This window comes from Megalobrama amblycephala, linkage group LG22, assembly GCF_018812025.1.
Source record: "Megalobrama amblycephala isolate DHTTF-2021 linkage group LG22, ASM1881202v1, whole genome shotgun sequence".
NCBI lineage: Eukaryota > Metazoa > Chordata > Actinopteri > Cypriniformes > Xenocyprididae > Megalobrama > Megalobrama amblycephala.
The window spans coordinates 19542748-19567899 of NC_063065.1; the positions used below are offsets into that span (position 1 = coordinate 19542748).

General features: G+C 37.0%; 1 protein-coding gene across 12 annotated transcripts in view; it reads right to left on the bottom strand.

The window, feature by feature from the left end:
* Window positions 1-25152, bottom strand: part of si:ch211-285f17.1 (sickle tail protein homolog) — a 174049-nt gene that overhangs the window by 22799 nt on the left and 126098 nt on the right. For all 12 annotated transcript variants that reach the window (XM_048174758.1, XM_048174757.1, XM_048174756.1 and 9 more), the window contains 4 exons: window positions 23219-23423; window positions 17313-17511; window positions 11284-11377; window positions 324-1075 (listed from right to left, as the gene is read on the bottom strand). In XM_048174758.1, coding sequence (XP_048030715.1) covers window positions 324-1075; window positions 11284-11377; window positions 17313-17511; window positions 23219-23423 — 1250 coding nt within the window. The remainder of the gene's footprint in view (window positions 1-323; window positions 1076-11283; window positions 11378-17312; window positions 17512-23218; window positions 23424-25152) is intronic.

Sequence of the window (25152 nt, forward strand, 5' to 3'; positions counted from 1 at the left end):
CATACAGACACGCACACACACATATATTTAATACATATAAATATAATAATATATATACACACATATATTATGTAAGCAAACTTTTATGTTAGATGCGATAAATCATGATTAATCGATTTGACAGCACTAATAATATGGCTGCTAGTATTAAAATGAGACATCATCAATGTATTTTGGATGCAGTTAGGGAATGACATGATGCAGTGGAAGACAACATGACAACTGATGCAGAGTTAGAATATGAACATGTAATGGATGCTAATGTTTCCTGTTAGTTATTTCCATGCTCAGATATCCCCATTCGCTCTTAAAGATTGACTCACCGTGTCTGAGGGTCTGTCGACGGGGCCAGAGGATTGTGAACCTGAAGATCCGGAGTGGCCGGGGACCCCATGCCACCCCTTGTCTTTACCATGGTATCCATTGTGACAGGGGCCTCCTTCCTAAATGATTGTCTGACAGGTGAGGCCCTCTCCAGAGTCATGGAACTCTGCGGTTGGCCTGTGTGAATGTCCATCATTCGCATCTCGCCCATCCGGTGTGGGGAAGAGGGCGGGGTTTTGGAGCCGAGCATGGGAAGCTGGCTATCCGTGTACTTCCTACTTTTCTGTCGGAAGAGTGAATGATGGTCCATGGGCTCCATGGGAACGCCGGGGTTACTGTAAGAGCGTATGGTGGCACGGTGGTAGGCGTGGTCTACTGCATCAGGGGGCAGGGCCTGATGATGTAACATATAAGGGTCAGCATAATGACTTTCGGCTCGGGAGGGCAGCGACATGCTCTTGGCAGCTACATCCTCGTCCGGTTTGACGTCACGCCGCTCGAGGATAGCGCTCGGGCAGGGGGAGGATGCTCGGGCGGGTGCTGGGAGTGTGTGTCCGGCTCGCTCACGTGGCATTGTGGCAACCCCACCGCCTGAGGTGCGTGGACCGAAGGGGATACGAGATGGGGAGGGGGGCAATGCATGAGGTGTGGTAGGGGACATGGAGCCCTGCATGTGGGGTGGAGGAGGACCCATCGGGGGCTGCCGGAGAGGATGACCATCCCGTCCAGCATACATCATCTCCCTGTGAACCTGAATGAGAGAGAGGACATAAGATTTCTCATTAAATGAGAGTAAAATCCAGATTTCAAATCCAGATGAAATAAAACAATGTAAACCAGCCTAAGCTGGTCTTAATTGGTCTTCCAGCCAGCTTAAGATGTTTTTTCAGCAGGGAAAACAAAGATATGTTCAAATTACACATACTGTATTCATATATGTGATGTGAATACAAAAGGTTCATTGTATTTGGTAACATGCATGGCCACAAATTGGCTTATGCAGCCAAAAAAAAAAAAAAAAAAAAATCAAAACAATTATAAACTGAAGAACTACTTGCTGAAACCATATGCAAATTATATTTCTGACAATATTTCTACATTTAGAACCATAAACAAGTATGCAATCTCTAAAAAAGAGGTTATTAGAAAAAATAAGATAATAAAACTACACTAAAAGTACATTTACATGGTTTGAAATCAGTGTTAATACTAAAATAACACTTGTTATTTTAGTATTAACATTATTTCTATACTATTATAGTATTATAGTAGCTTTTATTTTACTTTTATTTTCATTTTAGTTTGTCTTAGTAATTTCATCATTTTATTATTGTATTTATTTTATCCTACTTAGCTTTCATTTATTTTTATTTCAGTTTTAGTTTTATTTGAGTAAGTTGACAAGGCAACGTTTCTCATTTTCATATGTTTTTAATCAAAAATTTATATTTTATTTTAGCTTTATTTCAGTTAGCGAAAACAATTTTTACAACACTGATGAATGAATACACATAAAAATGAGGGTCCATGTGAACTAGTTCTAGCTTAGAAAGACTTTTTTGTTCAGCCATCACAGTGAGAAAAGAGTGTTACATTTCCATCTCACATGTGAAATGAAAGGGCTGAGAGAAGTCAAAGAAAGAAAGACTGAGAGACCATGGAATTCATGTTTTTAAAAAAAACTTCAAATAATATATCATTGTTCTCCAGCTAAATTCAGAGCACCTGTAACCTTTTTTTAACAGGCAGCACGCATGGGCAGTCTGACCTGACCACCCAAGAAGGTCCCACCACGGAGTAGACTAATCACACTAATACGCTTCAGATGGAATATATTTTGGAAAGAAAAAAAAAAAAACACGCAAGTATGTGTGTGTTTGTGCATCGAGACAAGTGGTTATGGTTCACATACATCCCACAATGTACTTAAAAGGCAGAGGTGAGTATAGTATTGCATTAATCAGATGTCTGCATCTATAAAACAATGCTACTCTATAAGTAATCTGTAAGTAAAAGATGGATTGATAAGGTACTGATAAACTGCCATTTCATTCAGAAACAATTAGAAAACGTAACAGACGGAGACAGGGAAAAAACAACAACATAGGATGATTAAGAGCACTTACAAATAATTCTTCAGTTGTATCTGCATCTGGTAAGTAACTGAGTGCAACAAAAAGTAAAAGAAAATGTATTAAGAGTTTTAAACTCTTCAAGTATGACTTGAGCAGATGAAAGATTTCTGATTAGCTCCAGAATGCAGAACTTCACGCCTGAGGATACTAGACAGAAAACTCAGAAGTATCTACCTCCAAACTCAGCAATGAGGAGCAACAGGAAAAACCATATGACTTGACAGAGAAAAACTGGTTCGGAGTGAAACTACATGTCTTCCTTTTTCGGTGCGTAAAAAGACAGAGAAACAAAAAAGTCATTCAGACTTTTTCCATCACCTCAGGCCCAATTTCATTTAGCACAAAACCTTTTTTTTTTTTATTTGTTTATCAGTAACCCGTTTAAAGCAAAAGTACCAAATCAAATCAAGTTCCATTTTAATTCGGATGGCACCTTAGAAGGCAGCTACTTTTGAAGGCAGAAAGGGCAGTTTTAAACAGAGTTATTGTCTGAATATGTCTGCCTCATCCAAAAATAGAAAACAAACAAAGTGGAGACATACAGAAGAAACAGACAAGAACGCTCTTTTAAGCCAAACAGATTTGTAAAATAATAGAAAGACGACTAAATGATGGTCCTTGGCTCGAAGCGTCGCCCTGTCTCTCTGTATGTGAAACAATGAGAGCTTTGTGCTGGGGTGAGTCAGCGCTCAGGCTACACCCAGAACAGGTGAGACTTCCAAGTCTTTATCTGCTTCAGGACACCAGGAACATCATATCGCCATATATATATATATATATATATATATGTATTACAGTGCTGGGTAGTAATGGATTACATGTAATCTGGATTATGTAATCAGATTCCAAAAATCAAGTACTTGTAATTACTTTTTAAACTACTTTTTAAAATACTCGGAATCAGACTACAGTTACTTTTTTATGGATTACATGATTACATATTAATTACACAATGGCAGTAAGTTGTTCACAATTCATTGATTCTCCTAATTTTTTATTTTTGTTTATGTTTATATTTTTTTCATAATAAACCTGCCGCTTATATACGTTCGTGATTCTTCGGGTTTTTCCGGCGGTGAGGGGGAGGGGTGTGGAATTGTGCACAGAAATCAGCAAAAACAAGAATATTTGTTTTTGTAATGTTGCTGTTTTCTAAATTTACTTAATTTTAAGTAAATATGTTTTAAAATCATAAGATGTGATTTTGTTTTATTCAGCAAACACTAACAGGTACATTAGTGTTAGTATTTTGAAGTATTAACTGTCCATACATTGCACTTTAAAAAGAATCTGTTGAGGCTCTTGTTGGTGAATAGAATATATTTTTGGACTATATATTTTCTGTCAAAATAGTACAAGATTATCCTACAATATATGTGACATCAAATAAGGGTTAGCACAAAAGTAATCTAAATGTAATCCAAAAGTAGTCAGATTACGTTACCAAAAATGTGTAATCTAAGAGATTATATTACTGATTACAATTCATAAGTAATCTACCCAGCTCTGTATATATATATATATATATATATATATATATATAACATTAAACTTTACTTTCCACCAACAATGCTTATGCACACATGCCCATTTCCTGTCACCTCTCCTCTCCAAAGTTATGCTCACCAAGGCTGCATTTACTTGATCCAAAATACAGTAAAAACAGTAATACTGTGAATATTATGATTTAAAATGACTGTTTTTGCCAAAAGGTCAGTCTTCAGTTTCACATGATTCTCCACAAATCAATATATTATCAATGTTGAAAAGATTTTATGGAAACAGTGCTACATTTTTTTACAGAATTCTTTAATGCCCAGCAGTTATAGAGAGATTGTGCAGTATCAGTTGGAGTTTGATACACAGGGAGGCATAACAATCATCTCCAGATGTTACCTGAGCAACACTGTCTGAATAACATGAAAGTTCTTGCCTGTCTCAACCTCTCCGGGTTCTCATCTCTTCATTTTCTCTCTGCATTACCTTAAAAGGTAGAGAATTTTGCTGGAGGAAGGTTGACATGAAACATTAAACCTGTGATAAATAAAGAAATCAAAAGTTGACGGAATGAGAACATTTGGTTTGAATTTGGCCCAAGAGGGATTAAAGACAAATTCTGATGCCCCCTTTTCCACTCATTTTCTGATCCTCTTTCTCAGATCAAATGCCACAAGGCCCTGTTAAAACCTATGGCCAGTAAGTCTAAGTATAGGCAAAAGACGCCATTACTCTTGACACAGACCCATGCTATGATCAATTTTAGATTTACCCAAAAACATATTAGATGCCTGTCCAAAAACTAAATACACTGCAGTTGGTCACTTTAGATGTTGTTTTTGGCCAGAATAATCTGCAAAGGGACCAAACTTCATCCCAACAGTCAAAAGTCTGGCTAAGTGAGACTAGTTTGACCATACGTTCCTTGCAGAGAGCTAAATTCAGCAGACTGCATTGGTTTTTATGGGTCTGTTTCAAATTAACAGCCGTCTGTAAACTGTGGTCAGTCACGCTTGCACAATAATCTGCTTTCTGTTTTAACAGACTGGCATGCGGTTGAATACGTGTGAGCTAAGATGTGTGCATGTTTAGGTAGTACAGATACACACAGATTCAAACTGTGGTACAACAATCCCATTAAAGGGTTAGTTCACCCAAAAATGAAAATTAGGTCATTTATTACTCACGCTCATGTCATTCCACACCTGTAAGACCTTTCATTTATCTTCAGAACACAAATTAAGATATTTTTGATAAAATCCGATGCCTCAGTGAGGCCTCAATTGACAGCTAGATAATCAACACTGTCAGATGCCCAGAAAGCTACTAAAGATATATTTAAAACAGTTCATGTGAGTACAGTGGTTCAACCTTAATATTATAAAGCGACGAGAATATTTTTTGTGTGCCAAAAAAACAAATAACGACTTTTCAACAATATCTAGTGAATGGCGATTTCAAAACACTATTCATGAAGCTTCAAAGCTTTACAAATCTTTTGCTTCGAATCAGTGATTCGGATCGCGTATCAAAACTGCCAAAGTTACGTGAACTACTGAAATTTCGAAACATTGATTCGAAACAAAAGATTCGTAAAGCTTTGAAGCTTCATGAAGCAGTGTTTTGAAATCGTCCATCACTAGATATTGTTGAAAAGTCATTATTTTGTTTTTTTTGGCGCACAAAAAGTATTCTCGTTGCTTCATAACATTAAGGCTAAACCACTGTAGTCTGTTTTAAACTGTTTTAAATATGTGTTTAGTAGCTTTCTGGGCACTGAAAGTGTTAATTGTCTTGCTGGCAATAGAGGCCTCACTGAGCCATCGGATTTCATCAAAAATATCTCAATTTGTGTTCTGAATATGAATGAAGGTAATTAATGATAGAATGTTTGAGTGAACTAACCCTTTAAATCACATAAATTAAGGCAAGAAACAGCTACACAGAAACGATAAATAGTAATATCAAATGGGCCTATCAAGTAGACTATCAACAGGAAGTTACGACAATGATCAAGACTCTTTCTTCTTCTCTCTCTCTCTCTGTCACAGACACAAATGGTGTGTTTGAACAGGTGCAGGGCTTATTTGATTAGTCTGTTAAGTCTGTCTGAGTATCTCCATGCCTGCTTGAACTGAGACTGGCTGATCATGTGTTTCTGTGTGTGCGCTCACTCATGCACATGTATGTGTGTGTGTGTGTGTGTGTGTACTTCAGTATAAGCACTGGATGAAAGCATAATAGATCTCTTGTCCCTCGACAGTCAACTGTGGTCAAAACATCAGAGTGAGTGTTTGTGCATGGTCTTCATCATGTGTGTGCATTCTGGCCTCAGATCAAGCTCAATTGCCATATTTGAATAACTGAAACAAACACAATTATACTGGGAGATTTGTAGGCAATCCTCTCTACTGGATATATTTCCATATTTATATAATATGTCGTTTAGCCTGTCACGCCTGACAAAAACAAGTCAATAAACCATTAACCATGTGTCTTATTATGTTACATAGCAACAAATAATTATGTCCTAAAGTTTTCATTGGCATATTGATTCTCAGGTTTCATGTGAATATAAACCAGTGTTTATGGATGTCAAGTGCTGTGTGTTGATATTGAATGTTTCCTTTTTCCACAAAGGGGGAAGATGGAAGGAGAGGAATGACTCTTATTTGACAAGAAAGTGCTACGATTTCTTGCTTTTTGATTGGCTGAGATGAGATTAAAGTCATTTGTACTGAGTTAAAATACATTTACATCATATCACATCACTGTGGTACACATACAGACCAGAATATTCATATATCAGCCAACTGGAACAATCAACAACTATGGTACACTTGGGTGTTGCATTACAGCATTAGAGGCACAAAATACAATGTTTTTATTTGTTGTGAGGTGCATTAGATATGTTTTATTAAGTATTTTGCTATTATTTACATTGAAAAGTATCTAGTCTTAAAGGGTTAGTTCACCCAAAAATGAAAATTCTGTCATTAATTACTCACCCTCATGCCGTTCCACACCCGTAAGACCTTCGTTAATCTTCGGAACACAAATTAAGATATTTTAATTGAAATCCGATAGCTCCGTGAGGCCTCCATTGGGAGCAATGACACTTCATCTCTTAAGGTACTAAAAACATATTTATATCAGTTCATGTAGTACAGTGGTTCAATATTAATATTATAAAGCGACGAGAATATTTTTGGAGCACCAAAAAAAACAAAATAACGACTTATTTAGTGATGGCCGATTTCAAAACACTGCTTCAGGAAGCATCGGAGCACAAATGAATCAGTGTGTCGAATCATGATTCGGATCGCGTGTCAAACTGCCAACGGCTGAAATCACGTGACTTTGGTGCTCCGAACAGCAGATTCGATACACTGATTCACTGTGATCCGATGCTTCCTGAAGCAGTGTTTTGAAATTGGCCATCACTAAATAAGTCGTTATTTTGTTATTTTTTATTTTGATATTCTCGTCGCTTTATAATATTAATATTGAACCACTGTACTCACATGAACCGATTTAAATATGTTTTTAGTACCTTTATGGATCTTGAGAGAGGAAGTGTCATTGTTCCCTATGGAGGCCTCACGGAGCCATCGGATTTCAACTAAAATATCTTAATTTGTGTTCCGAAGATTAACTTACGGGTGTGGAACGACATGAGGGTGAGTAATAAATGACAGAATTTTCATTTTTGGGTGAGCTAACCCTTTAAAGGGGACCTATAATGCCCCTTTTACAAGATGTATTGTAAGTCTCTGGTATCCCCAATATGTATCTGTGAAGTTTCAGCTCAAAATACCCCACAGATCATTTATTATAGCTTGTCAAATTTGCCCCTATTTGGGTGTGAGCAAAAACACACCGTTTTTTTGTGTGTCCCTTTAAATGCAAATGAGGTGCTGCTCCCGGCACCTTTTCCAGAAGAGGGTGGTTCTTTAACAGCTCATGCTTTGGTTGCTCAACAACCACAAAGCTGGAGAATCTCACGCAGCCAAAATGAAGATTGTCAGTAACGGTGTTCAGTCGGACACTGATGGAGAGTCTCGGGAAGAAGTTACAACTTATAGAATGCAACTGGACGTTTCTGAATGGTTAGTGGATAAATTCATGTAGTTGCTGTGGAGTTTATTCAACTCATTGACTAGCGTGTGTCGTCATGTTAATCTTTTGTGCAAATCCAGCATTGAATTAACAACGCTCTACTACAACAACTCTTCCTCTTCTCTAAAGCAGCCCAACATGGCCTCGTCCCCTTTGTTGTGTGTTCCCGGGGACAGGGTTTATGTAAATTTTGGGGTTTGTGATGTCACCAACAGAGGAAGAAGTTCGTTGTAATTACCAGCCATTTGTTGTAGTCTTTAAAGGGCGATTTCTGTAAAAGAAAATATCTCCCTTTGCATTGAACTTTGAGCGTCATAACTTTGCAGATGTTGTTTATGCTCAAACAGCAACATTAGACACTAACTAAAGTTAAAAAAGTTAATTCGTAATCAAGGACCCCTTTAAATACATCACACACCTGCATCCCTCCCGGTTTAGACTGTCTCTTCTCAGTCTCAGTCCTGACCTTTATGATTCCATAATTAAAACAAAAAAGTAATTCTTCTTGACATTACTGAATTGATATTCTGTTAATGTTATTGTAACTGTAAATGTTATCATAACATGTGTGCAAGTGTATCTATTAAGTAGAAAACTAGAAATATTAAACTAGAATATTTTCTGAAGGTTAAGCAGCTTATTTTACTGATAATTTGTTGTTAAAGATAATTTAAATTCTTCATATCTTATTTTGTATCCTATTCGTGCAAAGTGGCAGCAGTGTTATTACAGACACACAATATGAGCTGGGCGTCAAACCTATGATCCATGTCAGTCACATGGTAAAGCATGTGAGAGCTTGTACGAAACTTAAAGCCTTGATAGCTGTTATGCAATAACCTCTCGAAGGTGGAACAGGCTTTTTAATAGTGACAAGGATCCACGCTCACCTCGACACAGTCTAATTGTGAAGTCTGTTACAGTTTCTAGCTGATTATACTTTCATTGAATTGTTAAATGTATTACTATTGTTCTAATTTGTGCCTGAACATGAGGGAGACCCAAGACCAAACACTTCTACAGTAACACATTTGCCTAAAAGTACAAGTACATACAAATCACTAAGCAATATCAATATTCTCTTTAAACTGATAAACACTGACACTTCCTGTGAACTTTGGCAACTGTCTGAACAACTTGTTCTCAATCTCTTGTCAAAAAACAGATAATAGTTTAAAAAATCTTTTGTACTCTTTCTCTCTCCCTTTAAATGTGTACATATACGACTGTAAGGCATCACTCACCATACTCTAACCCACTTAGACATGGACACGTGACACAAACAATGCGCCTTTCAACTACTAACTTTGCACACATAGTCCTAAAAGTGACATGAAATGTTAATAAGAAAATCAAACAAAATATAGTGAGCAAAGTCCTTCACTTCCTGGAACTTTTACAACTTCCCTTAAGGGCTCTTATGACAGCGTCTAAAGCTCTAATCAAATGCATATTAGTTGTGCGAGTTGGTCAAAGCCAAACCGGGGATTACCACAGACAAAAGTCTGGGGCTACCTTGTTAAATTTGGGGAAACACAGAGAGAAAATGAAAGCCTTGCGATCTAATTTCCGTTACATCACCACCAAACAAACAGGGCCGGCATGGCAAGAGATTAGAGGGGATTATGGGAGGAAAAGGAACGAGGAAAAAGCCTTTGCTTTCTATTCAGTGCTTCCACCAATTCTGCTTCAATCCTGATCCAATCCCCCTGAAATTAGGCCCGGGGGACAAAGACGGACATGAAAGGATTGGAATGGGGTGACTGGGGTGGGGGTGACTTTAACTGTGAAGAGCAGAGGGATCCCTTGAGATGGCCGAAAAGAAAAGGGGAGGCCGGGAAGGGACCTGTTATTTAAATAATGCCCTCAGTTCATTCATTTTTTTCTGAGCAAGCCAAAAAATGAAAAGTGGTAACATGTGGGCATTACAGAAGGATTTGCAAAAATTGACTAGTTAGTAGGTTGTTTGAACAAGTAGACAAGCCTTCTATAATTATCTTTATTGAGTCACGTCCACCAAACACATGGATGCTAATGTATCGCAACAATATCGGTTATCGGCCGATATCAGGGATTTTTATTATCTTTTTAATCGATACTCTTTATTTATCAGCTGATTTAATCGTTCATGCTCAGCCTCATTTATCCTGTTTTTACATTTAGATTACCTTTGCTTTAATCAAATGCTCTATTAAAGTTAATCTTTAAATATGAATCATTGAACAACACCGTAAAATAGCAAATCTAAAAATCATTTTTCAAATTGTTCAATGTTTTGATGCCTAAATTCACCTGTAAAATTAAAAAACTGAAATGAATGGTCCCTAATGATAAATACTGACAAATAAATAGGGTAAATTACTTAGAAACAAACAATATATATGCTATCATTCAAAAGTTTGGGGTAAGTTTTTTTTTTTTTTTTTTTTTTTTTTTTTTTAAAGAAATTAATACTTTTATCTAGCAGGGACACATTACATTGATCAAAAGTTAAACAGTTCAAATATTTATAATGTTAAAAAGATTACTATTTATAATAAATGTTTTTTTTTTTTTTTACTTTCTATTCATCAAAGAATGCTGAACAAAAATGTATCACCGTTTCATTGAAAATATTAAGTACTGTTTTCAGCATTGATAATAATAAGAAATGTTTCTTGAGCAGCATATTAGACTGATTTCTGAAGGATCATGTGACACTGAAGACTGGAGTAATGATGCTGAAAATTCAGCTTGGCGTCATAGGAATAAATTACATTTTAAAATATGTTCAAACAGAAAACCGTTTTATTTTAAATTGCAATTACATTTCACAATATTCCTGTTTTTACTTTATTTTTGATCAAATAAGTGCAGCCTCGGTGAGCATAAGACAACATTAAAAAATCTTACCGACCCCAAACTTTTGAACAGTATAGACTAGTGGACCTCACATGTAGATTGTTGGGCGACTATCCAGAAACCTGTCAACCAGAGCTCTCAAATGCACCAAACTCCATAAATTATTTGATATTCTCATTTATCTAGTGCTCTACTTGAGTAATATGTATCTGTTCTGACTTGCAGCATGGAAGTCTTGAAGTATTTAGATCACTGATATAAATATGACATTATGAAGACCAAATACAAAGCCTGTGAAACAAAAATTTTCCATCAGCTATCTAGATATCTCCATTAAGGACTTCTTATTGGTCTTATTGGCACTCACCCTTGCATCTCCATTGCTTGGCCGGGCTCCATGGCTGAAGGCGTGCGCTGGGTCTTTGTGGTACACCTTCAGGCAGGAGTGATCTGTAATGTTCCTGTGCGGGGAGAAATCCACATCGGTCACATATACAGACCAAATGTCACCATCCGAATGGGGTCGCATACGGTGCCCTGAATGTCGGCCCCTGAGCTCTGCCACAGCAGGGTGCACAAGGGCTGATGGTATTTCAACACGCGAGAGCGGAGAGTGGCAGCGAGAGAGGTCAAAGGAATCGCGAGAATGAAGCGATTCACTGAGAGACACAGGCGAGTTGGAGCGAGAATTTGGAGATGAAGGTGAGAAGCTACGGCTCTCTGTGACAAAATCCATGGTGGCTGAGATGTCCGTTAATGTCCAGACTATAATTCTCTGTAGGTCCAGAAATTATTTACTAATTGAGTTAAAACGTTAACTGTCTACTAAGCAATCCAGTTTGTCTATTTATGTTTTTAAGTCTCTGTCTTCCTGGACCTCTCAAAATGCGTTTCCCAGTTAAACCTATTTGTATAAAGTGTGTGAGCATTTTCTCATGAAGTCTGATATGTGGTCATGTGGCTGTAATTCAGATTTACAGCCTTGATAAAAAAGGAGTTGTCTCAAAGTACATGTTACATCACCACGGAAATGTAAGGAGACTGACCACTCCTCTGTTTACAGGACAATGTGTGTATGAGTCACTATTTATAGTCTCATTAGGTCTGAGGAAAAGTAGATGATTCTTTTGGTTGTGATTGGCCAGTTCTTTAAAAACCCCATGAAATCACTGGATGATCACAAGATTCTTTCCTATATTGAGGTATTTTCTACTGAAACAGGAAGTTTGGGTAGAAAAAAGAACCAATGGGCCAATAGTCTTTCGTCATACTCAATCTAGAGGACATCTAATTGGACAAAAATCTACATAGTGCAAGCTGAGTCATCAATACTATTCATCCAAAAGAGAAAGACTAGTCATTTTAAAGCTGGTTTTAGGGTCAATAAAGACATTAATATTTTTATTCAACAAGGATGCATTAAATTGATCAAAAGTGATTGTAACATTATACATGTCTGTACTAAGTATTTCTATTTCAAATTGCTTTATTGCTCAAAGAATCCTGAAAAAAAAAGTTTCAGGGTTTCCACAAAAATATTAAGCAATGCAACTGTTTCCGGTTACACGTTTAAGGTGACGTAGTTACATTGTACTTACTCAAGTAAGTACTGGGTAATATTAATTAACTACATGTACTTACTATATAGTTATGGTTAGGGTTTGATTTAGGGTTAGTTACTTGTAATTATGCATAATTTACTGTTATTACTATAGTACATTTAACAAAGTGTAACTACCTCACAAAGTGTTACCCTGTTTTCAACACTGATAATAATAAGAAATGTTTTATGAGCAGCCACTCGGCATATTAGAATGATTTCTGAAGGATCATGTGACACATCACACAAATAAATTAAATTTTAAAATATATTCAAATTTAAAATTTTAAAGGTGCCATAGAACGTCTTTTCAAAAGATGTAATATAAGTCTAAGGTGTCCCCTGGATTTGTCTGTGAAGTTTCAGCTCAAAATACCCCATAGATTTTTTTTAATTAATATTTTTAACTGCCTATTTTGGGGCATCATTAACTATGCACCGATTCAGGCTGCGGCCCCTTTAAATCTCTCGCTCCCTGCCCTCCCGAGCTCTCGACTATAAGTGCAGTTATACAGTGCATAAACAAAGTTCACACAGCTAATATAACCCTCAAATGGATCTTTACAAGATGTTCGTCATGCATGCTGCATGCATGCATCGATTCCTGTGAGTATAGTATTTATTTGGATGTTTACATTTGATTCTGAATGAGTTTGAGGCTATATGCTCTGTGGATAACGGGCTAACGCTACACTGTTGGAGAGATTTACAAAGAATGAAGTTGTGTTTATGAATTATACAGACTGCAAGTGTTTAAAAATGAAAATAGCGACGGCTCTTGTCTCCGTGAATATAGTAATAAACGATGGTAACTTTAACCACATTTAACAGTACATTAGCAACATGCTAACGAAACATTTAGAAAGGCAATTTACAAATATCACTAAAAACATCATGAAATCATGGATCATGTCAGTTATTATTGCTCCATCTGCCATTTTTCGCTATTGTTCTTGCTTGCTTACCTAGTCTGATGATTCAGCTGTGCACATCCAGACGTTAATACTGGCTGCCCTTGTGTAATGCCTCGATCATGGGCTGGCATATGCAAATATTGGGGTCATACATATTAATGATCCCGACTGTTACGTAACAGTCGGTGTTATGTTGAGATTCGCCTGTTTTCCGGAAGTCTTTTAAACAAATGAGATTTATATAAGAAGGAGGAAGCAATGGAGTTTGAAACTCAACGTATGTCATTTCCATGTACTGAACTCTTGTTATTCAACTATGCCGAAGTAAATTCAATTTTTGATTCTAGGGCACCTTTAATAATATTTCACAATATTACTGTTTTTACTGTATTTGTGATCAAATAAATGCATACTTCTTTCAAAAACATTTAAAAAATCTGACTGGCCCCAAACAATACTGTATGAAAGTGTACTAGAAGTTAATTTTGTCAACTTTTAGCAATATACTAGTTTTCATTTCATTGGGTCTTTCAAAGGTGATTCCCAACTGAGAAAGTGCTGTGGTTTGCTCATAATTCTGTAAACAGGTAGAAAGATACAGTACATAAGGAAAGCAATGCACACATAAGTGTTTAGATATTGGCTGAGGCAGAGGGAAAGATGAAAGACCAGAGAGAATGAGAGTGAAAGATATGTGCGAGTGTTTGTTTGAAGTCTGACATAAGTGGTATGTTAACATTAGCCGTGCTGGTGGGTGATGTATGACGGTCAGGTTTATTGGTTTAAAGTCAGAGAAACAAATGATGTGAGGCCATTCTTACTTTAGCTGTCTCGCTTTGACTGTAATTCTGTTCAAATTAAATCTAGTTATAATGTCTGTTCATGTGTATGTGAGTGAGGGTGGCTTATTTACAGTCTAGATGGTTTCAAAGAAATATTACTGAAGATTTCCAGAGCTATAGTTCCATATTACAGAAATAATTCACAAAAAATTAAAAGCCTGTCATCCTTTATTCACTCTAACCAATATGAATGTCTTAGTTTTGCAAATGAGATTTGAGAGCCAAGATGGAGAGCATTCAGGAAATAATGACTTAAATTTCAAAGTGTTCCTCACATAAAGCTATCGTATGACTTCAGAAGACTTGGAATATAGTGAACAAGTGAGATTGACTGCTTTTATGACACTTTTATGGTACTTTTGTGACATTTTCAGAAATTGACAGTCACTGTATGCTTTTGTCGTTTGGAAAAAGCTGCATGAACATTCTGTTAAAAATTTCATTTTATGTTCCACAGCAGAAAGAAAGTCATATGGGTTTGAGTAAAAGATGACAGAATATTCATTTCCATTCATTTCCAATTATTTAACAGCTGCACGTTTCCTGTAAAATGAATGCAAGTGAGATTTGATTACTAAGTTTGTTATCAAGGAAAAAGTAATAGAAAAGGAAGCAGTGCACTTGGACCTCGAAGAAGGTCACTTGCTGTGTTGATTGATGTCATGGAACTAAAGGAAGCAGGCCGTGTGGAAAGAGGAAGGAAGACAGTAAAATTTGAAGGGATAGTTCACCCAAAAATGAAAATAATCCCATAATTTACTCACCCTCAAGCCATCCTAGGTGTACTTAGGCGTAGTGTAAGCTTAGGTAAGAATTGACGAACGCGGAATCACAAAGGAGAGAGCAAAACAAAATGCTGGTCACAAATTAAAAGTCTACCATGAGAAGTTTCAAAGAAAAATGTTGGAGGATTTTGATATAAGAGAAGAGGAGACACGTCCTACGTCGGGTCAGAGGTCACCCTTCCGTCAGAACTCGACTCTCTCGTGAATGTGCGTACGGCCGTTGCCGGAAGCCAGTGATTATAGTTTATAAAAGATTTAAAGGAGCCCTAGAGGTGCCTTTTCAAAAGATGTAATATAAGTCTAAGGTGTCCCCTGAATGTGTCTGTGAAGTTTCAGCTCAAAATACCCCATAGATTTTTTTTAATTAATTTTTTTAACTGCCTATTTTTAGCCATTATTACATATGCACCGATTAAGCGTGCGGCACCTTTAAATCTCCCGCTCCCCCGCCCCCGCAAGCTCTCGACAGCCTTAAACAGCAAATACAAAGTTCACACAGCTAATATAACCTCACAATGGATCTTTACAAAGTGTTCATCATGCATACATCGATTCCTGTGAGTATAGTATTTATTTGGATGTTTACATTTGATTCTGAATGAGTTTGATAGTGCTCCGTGGCTAACGGGCTAATGCTACACTGTTGGAGAGATTTATAAAGAATGAAGTTGTGTTTATGAATTATATAGACTGCAAGTGTTTAAAAAGTAAAATTGTGACGGCTCTCTTGTCTCCGTGAATACAGTAATAAACGATGGTAACTTTAACCACATTTAACAGTACATTAGCAACATGCTAACGAAACATTTAGAAAAACAATTTACAAATATCACTAAAAATATCATGTTATCAATGATCATGTCAGTTATTATTGCTCCATCTGGATTTTGATATAAGAGAAGAGGAGACACGTCCTACGTCGGGTCAGAGGTCACCCTTCCGTCAGAACTCGACTCTCTCGTGAATGTGCGTACGGCCATTGCCGGAAGCCAGTGATTATAGTTTATAAAAGATTTAAAGGAGCCCTAGAGGTGCCTTTTCAAAAGATGTAATATAAGTCTAAGGTGTCCCCTGAATGTGTCTGTGAAGTTTCAGCTCAAAATACCCCATAGATTTTTTTTAATTAATTTTTTTAACTGCCTATTTTTAGCCATTATTACATATGCACCGATTAAGCGTGCGGCACCTTTAAATCTCCCGCTCCCCCGCCCCCGCAAGCTCTCGACAGCCTTAAACAGCAAATACAAAGTTCACACAGCTAATATAACCTCACAATGGATCTTTACAAAGTGTTCATCATGCATACATCGATTCCTGTGAGTATAGTATTTATTTGGATGTTTACATTTGATTCTGAATGAGTTTGATAGTGCTCCGTGGCTAACGGGCTAATGCTACACTGTTGGAGAGATTTATAAAGAATGAAGTTGTGTTTATGAATTATATAGACTGCAAGTGTTTAAAAAGTAAAATTGTGACGGCTCTCTTGTCTCCGTGAATACAGTAATAAACGATGGTAACTTTAACCACATTTAACAGTACATTAGCAACATGCTAACGAAACATTTAGAAAAACAATTTACAAATATCACTAAAAATATCATGTTATCAATGATCATGTCAGTTATTATTGCTCCATCTGCCATTTTTCGCTATTGTCCTTGCTTGCTTACCTAGTCTGATGATTCAGCCGTGCACAGATCCAGACGTTCTGGGCTGGCATATGCAATATTGGGGGTGTACACCCCAACTGTTACGTAACAGTCGGTGTTATGTTGAGATTCGCCTGTTCTTTGGAGGTCGTTTAAACAATTGAGATTTATATAAGAAGGAGGAAACAATGGAGTTTGAGACTCACTGTATGTCATTTCCATGTACTGAACTCTTGTTATTCAACTATGCCAACATAAATTCAATTTTTGAATCTAGGGCACTTTTAAATATAGAATTTTTTTTTTTTACAAAAACCCATTGCTTTGCTTCAGAAGGCATTTATTAACCCACTGGAGTCGTATGGATTACTTTTATGATGGATGGATGTGCTTTTTGGAGCTTCAATACCTCGGGCACTATTCAATTGCATTAAAAAGCTGGAAAAAGCCAGGATATTATTTAATATAACTCTGATTGATTGGCTGAAAGAAGAAAGTCATATACACATAGGATGGTTTAAGGGTGAGTAAATCATGTGATCATTTTCATTTTTGGGTGAACTATTCCTTTAAGGAGGCTGAATTTGATGCACACACACTCACCTGACATCAGTGAGTTCATAGTACACGTTCCTGGTCTCATCTTTCACGTAGATGGCGGTGCTGGGCGACTCCAGCATCTTCATGTTGAGCTGATGAGGGAAGGCACTAACGAACAGAGCTCTGACTGTATCTACACTCGTTATCTCATTAGGCATGCGGATCTGCTTTGTGTCGTCTCCATACTGCAGATACAACACCCCTGAAAAACAGAAAGAGGAAACATGAAGAAAGAGTGAGAGAAGTATGAAACTACCTTTAAAATTATATACTATTTTGTCTAAATATATAAAATATTCAACACTTAAAATTAAAGTCACAAGTTTAGGCATCAGAGCATTAGAATGTACATGGTTGCTATTTATTTTACAGTACGTACACTTTCAATGTACTTACTGTGTACTTAGTACTGAGTAAGGTAACTATATGGGTTAAAGGGTTAGTTCAGCCAAAAATGAAATTTCTGTCATTAAGTACTCACCCTCATGTCGTTCCACACCTGTAAGACCCTCATTCATCTTCAGAACACAAACTAAGATATTTTTGATGAAATCCAAGTGTATCTGATCCCCACATAGGCAGCAATGTCATTGCACCTTTTGACATCCAGAAAGGTAGTTACAAAGTTAAAATAGTCAACTTGTCTACAGTGGTTCAACCTTAATGTTATGAAGTGACGAAAATACTTTTGTGTGCAAAAACAAAACAAACAGAACTTTATTCAACAATTTAAACCCTTGTCATATGTAGTGAACTCAGTGCAGGCTTCCTTGTTTACATCCGAACGGTGGCTCAGTATTGGCCGAAACTGAATACGTGATCAGCACGATGCATGCATGTGATGCTGACACACACTGTAAAAACGACAACTCAAAATTGTTCACCTTACTAAGATTTTTGCATTCACTGACAATAAAATTGCTAGTTGGAACTTGAACTATCTGTTGTAAGCCACTTGAACTCACTTTCAGACGTTTCTGAGGAAAAGTTAATCTTATTTTATAAATTGAGTTGATTTTATTTTGAAGTTGTAGTTGACACCCAGTTAGAGTGAGTTCAACTTATCTGCGCATGCTCATTTGAAATTTGTCATGGCAACTGGCTGCGACGGGGTTTCCAAGGATTTTCCCAGGAGCTCCCTGCGAAAGTTTGAAAGTTTGCGTCCGCCATCTTGTCACGATGCCGGCGGTAACTTTCCCTGACGTCTTTGTCGAAGAGAAACATTCCTAATTTCAAAGTTCAGAAAGTTCAGCTGGGGATTTACACATTTCTGTTCTTAGGCACTATACAAGAGTCGGAAAGTAAAAAATAAAACTGCCCATATTATAGTACTGAAACCTGATGTATTTGCTTTGGGTATAAGATTACTTGTTTACATTGTGGAATTGTAAAGCTGTTTGTGCCAAAGTCGTTCAAATAAACATGCATAAATTAACTGGTTTACTGTCAGTGGATGATTTAATGTGGGGGGGTAATTTAAACTCAAAATAGTAAGTTATTACAGTCGATGGTAATCTGAACTCAAAATAGTAAGCTTTTACAGACTTGAAAGTTCCAGTAACTTGAATTTAAAAAACTTAGTTGTCAGAACTTGAAAAACGTAGCTGACGCAACTTAATAATTGTAGTTCTTCAAAACTTAAAAAATTAAGTTGATATCTTCAACTCAAAAATTCTGTGCAGTTGGTTGCCTTGAAAATTCGAGTTGAACTAACTTTTTCTTTTTTACAGTGGCAGGAGCCGGCCAATAATGAGTCAGTGTTCGGACGTAAACAAGGAAGCCTGCACTGAGTTCACTACGTATGACGACGGTTCAAATTGTTGAATAAAGTCGTTATTTTTGTTTTGTTTTTGCGCACAAAAAGTATTTGTCACTTCATAACATTAAGGTTGGACCACTGTAGTCACGTGGACTATTTTAACCATGTTTTTACTACCTTTCTGGACCTCTGGAGGTGCAATGATGTTGCTGCCTGTGTGTGCTTCAGATATAAGGATTTCATCAAAAATATCTTAATTTGTGTTCCGAAGATGAATGAAGGTCTTACGGGTTTGGAACAAACATTTTTGGGTGAACTAACTCTTTAAGTTAAGGTTTAGGAGTAGGTTCAGGGTTAGTACCTTGTTATTATCCAGTTAGTGTCATTAGTTAGTTAGTATATTCATGCGAAACAGGACTGTAAAATAAAGTGCTACCATGTACATTATAAAAAATGCTAAAAAATGACCTTTAGCAGTGTTATTAACTATTATCATTTTGCATCATATCTGATATCTGATATATCATGCATTTCTACATCGATAAATCATTTATCTCTTCCTTCATGGCACTCTATGAGGGATCCTCTCAGTTCTATGTGTGGGTGTGTAAAATCTGGTGGGAAAACTTGTTGGGAAGAGCAAGTGGGCAAGAGAGAGAGCAGTAGGGTGTGGTAGAGTGTTCTGGGACGGATGAAGGGAGTTCAATGTTTGTCTACATCTGTTCACAAGGGACCATATGAATGCAGATAAGTGAAATGCGTAGTTCCATGTTCGCTTTCTAGGTGAGACAACTGTGTGTGCGTGTGAAAGTGTTTGTTGTGTGTTAAAAAGACAGATCGATTCCAACCCCTATTTTAAACACTTATTTCATTCTGTGCTGCAAAGTATACACGATTACATGAAAGATTTTTTTTTTAAACAAATTTAATAAATAAATTTCAGCTCGCAGAACACTTAATGGCAGATTTTTGTGTTTAAAGCACATGACTCAGCTGCTCATGTAAACAGTAGACAGCTTACTTCGGTTTGGAACAGTCTCTGAAACTCTACCCTACCATTTCACTCTAATGACCGACATTAATAACTAATTATCAAGCATCAAACCGTCAACAGCATATAATTCAGAAGAGCACCTTTGGCTAAATGCCGAGCCACATCTGAAGGATTGCTTTATTCACAATCACATACAAGCACCCTCAGCCAAACTGGAAAACCCTCAGAGGAAATAGCTTCTGATTGTTTGAATTTTAATATTATCCACATGAGACGTTTCAGTCATCTCCATTCATACTTTTATTGTGGAAAAAGATGATTAATTCTGATTACAAATGTATTCTTATATCATCCAACTGTCTTGTTGTCCACTGAGAAGACAGATGTAAGATATCCTTTCAATCACTAACCGCTCTTTTCAGCAGCACTGGAAAAAAATATTTCCCCTATTAATTTTCTCCATAAGGATCACTGTTATATTAGTATTGTTTATATACTATTATAGCATTTGATATTTTGTATTATATTTTATTTTTAGTTAAAAATTTTAGTAATTGTGTTATGCTTTTGTCATGTTTTATTTTATGTTTTTTAAATATTTCTATTTAGTTTTAATTTTATTCAAGTTTTAGTCATTTTAGTTCTTCAACATATTTTATTTCAGTTAGTTTCCAAGCCAACATTTCTCTTTTTTTACATTTAATTTTTTATTTATTTTTGTATTTCAATTACTGAAAACAATTCAGTTAACAAAACAAATCTGATAAGGATTTTTAAAAATTCAGTTATGAATCAAACTGCTCTGAAATGAATCTCAACATAACTTAAAGCGAAACTATTTGAAAATCCAAGAAAAACATGTATATTTAACATCCTTTACCAGGTAGTGAACTACACATCCCATGAAACACTGCAAATAAACAAATAAAAATGGTACAATATGAAACTACTGACTAAAAGGCAACATATAATTAAATAAAATACAACATATTTTAAGTTTATTGCAAAATATTAAGCAAGGCTTGTAAGATATTGTTAAAAATACATTTTTAATGAATGGGATTTGTTCTTCCAGTACCAGACTGCTGTACTCTATTCTTCTAAAGAAGGTCTTACCCAAACCTAAGAAGACATCTCTCAACAACTGAAACTTAAAACCGCTGAACTAGAGGAATGGTGACTTACAGCAAGCCGGTCTCTAATAGATGTAGGTCTCCTCGCCTTTGTGTTCCTTTTGATTAAACAACATTTAGTTTTTCCCTGCAGGTCTGTCTACATCTACATCTTCTCAGAGGAATTTTGAGGGCATAGTTTGAGTGAACACACTTTTTCTCCCCATAACTCTCTTTCCAGATGGTCCTTGTTTAAACCAACCAATCAGAGTTCAGCAGCCAGAGAAGGCTCCCATTTCAAGGCCTGTGTGTGTTTGACCGTCATTCTATCTGGATGTAGGGAGCATTCGGAGTGTGCTAGTGAATATATGTGTGTGTGTATGTTGGCAAAAGAGTCCTATTTCCGTGTGTTTCTGTGTGTGTCCACAAGCATGAGTCTGCGCTGTAATATATGCCTGTGAGATGTTAAGTACAGGCTATGAATTTCAGCTGTGGAGCCTGGTTTATTTCCATTACATGAACCGATAATGACAGAGCCAAATTCGCTGTTATGACATTGAACTTATATACAAGAGACAGACAGACAAACCTAAGTATACACACACTTCCACAGACACTCAAACTCTGCAACTAAATCATTTTGCAGCAGACGGAAAATAAGAAAGGCAGCAGTGTGATCGCTCATTCATACTGCTGAATTCCACAGAAAGCTCAGCAGATTACCTCAGAAATCGAACACCCATCATTCAAATTTCGGCACGCTCCTCAACCTTTGTGAGTTAGTTTATTTGCTTTTCCTTATTATAACTGAAGTTTGAATTAAATGTGAAATAAATATATATATAAACGTCAAAGTCATGATTCCGGTGCTATGTGATTGCAAATGTGTTTCTGTGAGTTTCTATGTCTGGCTAGTAGTAGGGCTGATTTGATTTTTGAAGAATGTTGGTAACCAATCAGTTGATGGACCCCACTGACTTCCATAGTATTGTATTTTCTTTCCCATACTATGGAAGTCAATAAGGGTCCATCAACTGTTTGGTTACCCATTTTCTTCAAAATGTCTTCTTGCAGAAGAAAGAAATTAATACAAGTTTGGAACAACCTGAGGGTGAGTAAATAATGACAGAATTTTTATTTTTGGGTGAACTTTCCCTTTAAAGCTTCTTTTTGTTGATATGTGCTTCTCATTACAAATTTGGGAAGATAGTTGTTGCATTTTGCATTCCCAAATGCATGTTAAAGCGACCCAAACTTAGAGCATTTCCAGAATCGATAATGAGCTAATAATGAGATAACGAGCTGCTCACGTAAAATAACACAGTGCCGCGCTTCACTCAGAAACATGCAGCAATTGCAATTTAATAATCATACCAAACCATACAGCGATTTCAGTTTTATTTCAATTAATCGTTTAGCCATAGCTATTAAGACAGGAACACACCAAGCCGACGGTTGGCCGTCAGGCAGTTTTTCTTCATCGGCCGACTAAGTTTTCTCAGTGTGTTCCACACCGTTGGCTGAAGTTGGTCCTCGTTGGCTTTTTTTCAGCCGATTCGAAATGTTGAATCGCCGTCGGAGCTCGGCGGTCCGTCGGGCCATCGGATCATTCTGATTGGCTGTTCAGATACTGCCACCTGCTGGTGCGGAAAGGCATTTCATTTCACGCAGGCGCAGAACGGGCGTGCTACTTGGCCATCGGCTGTTTAGCGTCGGTTTGGTGTGTCAGGCCAACTTTGGACACAAACGCTGCCAACATGAGCCAACCCTGCAGTCTGCTTTCGCCGCCACTAGTTCATCGGCGTCGGCTTGGTGTGTTCTGGCCTTTAGAGTTGTCAAAAGTACTGACTTCACAGACATCCGATGAGTGCGAGAACACAATGGCCAATCAGAGGTGTTCACAAATCCGATCAACAGCGCTCAAATCGTCACATTTTTAAAATTTCAGTACCGATTTGTACTTGTATTATTGATAACTCTAATAGCTATATTTAGAAAAAGTGCATTTGTATATAATTTAGTATTTGTGTATGAGTGTGTATACCTAGTGAGCGATCCTTGGTCTGGTTAGTAGAGCGGACCACAGGAAGACTGGCTCGAGACCGGGAGCCTCGGGTGAAGGCGATGGGCATGTCACACTCAGACATGACCTCCAGAGCATCTAGAGAGACGAGCGAGTCGTGCTCCACTTGATCCACAAACACAGGAACTGGACTCGAACACACCACACTCTGCTTAGAGCTCCGGTTCTGTAGGAGGAAGAAAAAAAAAGTTTTAAGTAATATTTTGAATTTGATGACACATCATCAGTGCAAATTCAGAAAACCATGGCATTTTTGGCTTCTCTACTGGAAAAAAAAACAGATTATACCAGCTTAAGATGGCCAGGTTGTTTTAGGACATTGTAGCTGGTTTGTAGTAGCTGGTTCTACTAGCACAAACCAGCATAATAAACCATTTTTGTTTTCTCTGCTGGAAAAAAACGATCATACCAGCTTAAGATGGTCAGGCTGTTTTTGGGGACATGGTAACTGGTTTGCAGTATTTGTTTCAAAGTGGTCTTTCAGCATTAACCAGTTTAATAAGATGATCTACTTATAGCCCATCTAGACCAGCTTATGACCATCTAGACTATATATGGGCAGGATAGAACCTTGTAAAACTATCAGAAGCTGGTTTTAGCTGGATTTCCAGTAGGGTTGTCAACACTACATGCATAAAACTTGAACCACTCATTGTGAACAAAGCATAATTTGTCTGAATATTATGGCTAATAGTTCACTGATCGTTAATCGACAAGAAGAGGCTTAGTCAACCAAAAATTTTATTAGTCAGTTAGTCGCAGAAAAAAAAAAATGTGGTGAAGTCAAGCAGTCCATATGCGGGACCAATCGTTAACGGCGGATCATTGTGGTAATTATAGGCCTATGTCCAAATGTTCACCTATCACCCATCGCCATCAAATATGGCTTATCATTTGAAACATGTAAGTAGTAGCAACTTTACATGGCTTTTCGCTCTAACATTAACCTTTTATAAATGTATGCTATTATTAGGCACATATCCAAGTGTTTGTGTGGATTGTGGAAGCTGAAGTATAGTGTGCTTATTGCAAGAAATTGAGGCATCGGCGCGATCAATGGCATTTTTTCCTGATAGCAGCAGAAAAAAATTAAAATACCCCATCATTTTTGGTCATACAGATAAGAGTAATACATCATTTGAAACTGAAAGGGTCTTTTTTTGTGTGTGTAAACTCACAATAACAAGAAAATATTGTCCCTTTGTAGAATAAAGAAAACAAACAGAATGCGCTTTCTGCCATCTCGGTCTCTATGAACTTGAGTGTGTCAAGAAATAAATAAATAAACCTCATAACCACATATACTTCCCTCACATTCACAGACATGAGAAATATATCTATAGAACGCTTGAAATGTCAAACGATTTTCAACAAATTCAAGAAGAAAACAAATATTCTCAGATTATGTAATATGTATGAAACATGCATATAGGCTCCACTACTGCGAAGATGATGAGTCAGCATCGTTGACTTAATCTCTGCAGCCGAAAACACAGAAAACATTATCAATAAATTACTTTTGCCGGTGCGCTGCTGTAAGCTTTGTGGGTGTGCTCGAGCGCTGTTTAGGCTATGTATTATATATAGGCAAATAAAGGCTCATTATTATGATTTATATGGCTTATGTGTGATTAGTCGACTAATCGCTTAAATGACTGACTACTAGTCGACTAGAAAAATCTATAGTCGAGGGCAGCCCTACTGAATACATTAACCTTTTCTGTAACACACACTGCACATTTCATTTAAAGCGACAGTCACCGGTCAACTGTGACCACTGCAATCAGCCATGCAGCAAGACACACATCAGAATGTCTACATACACCAAAAACTAGATTCAAAAATGTATGCAGAATTTATATATCAAAACACAAAGGCAGTTTGGACCTGCCTGT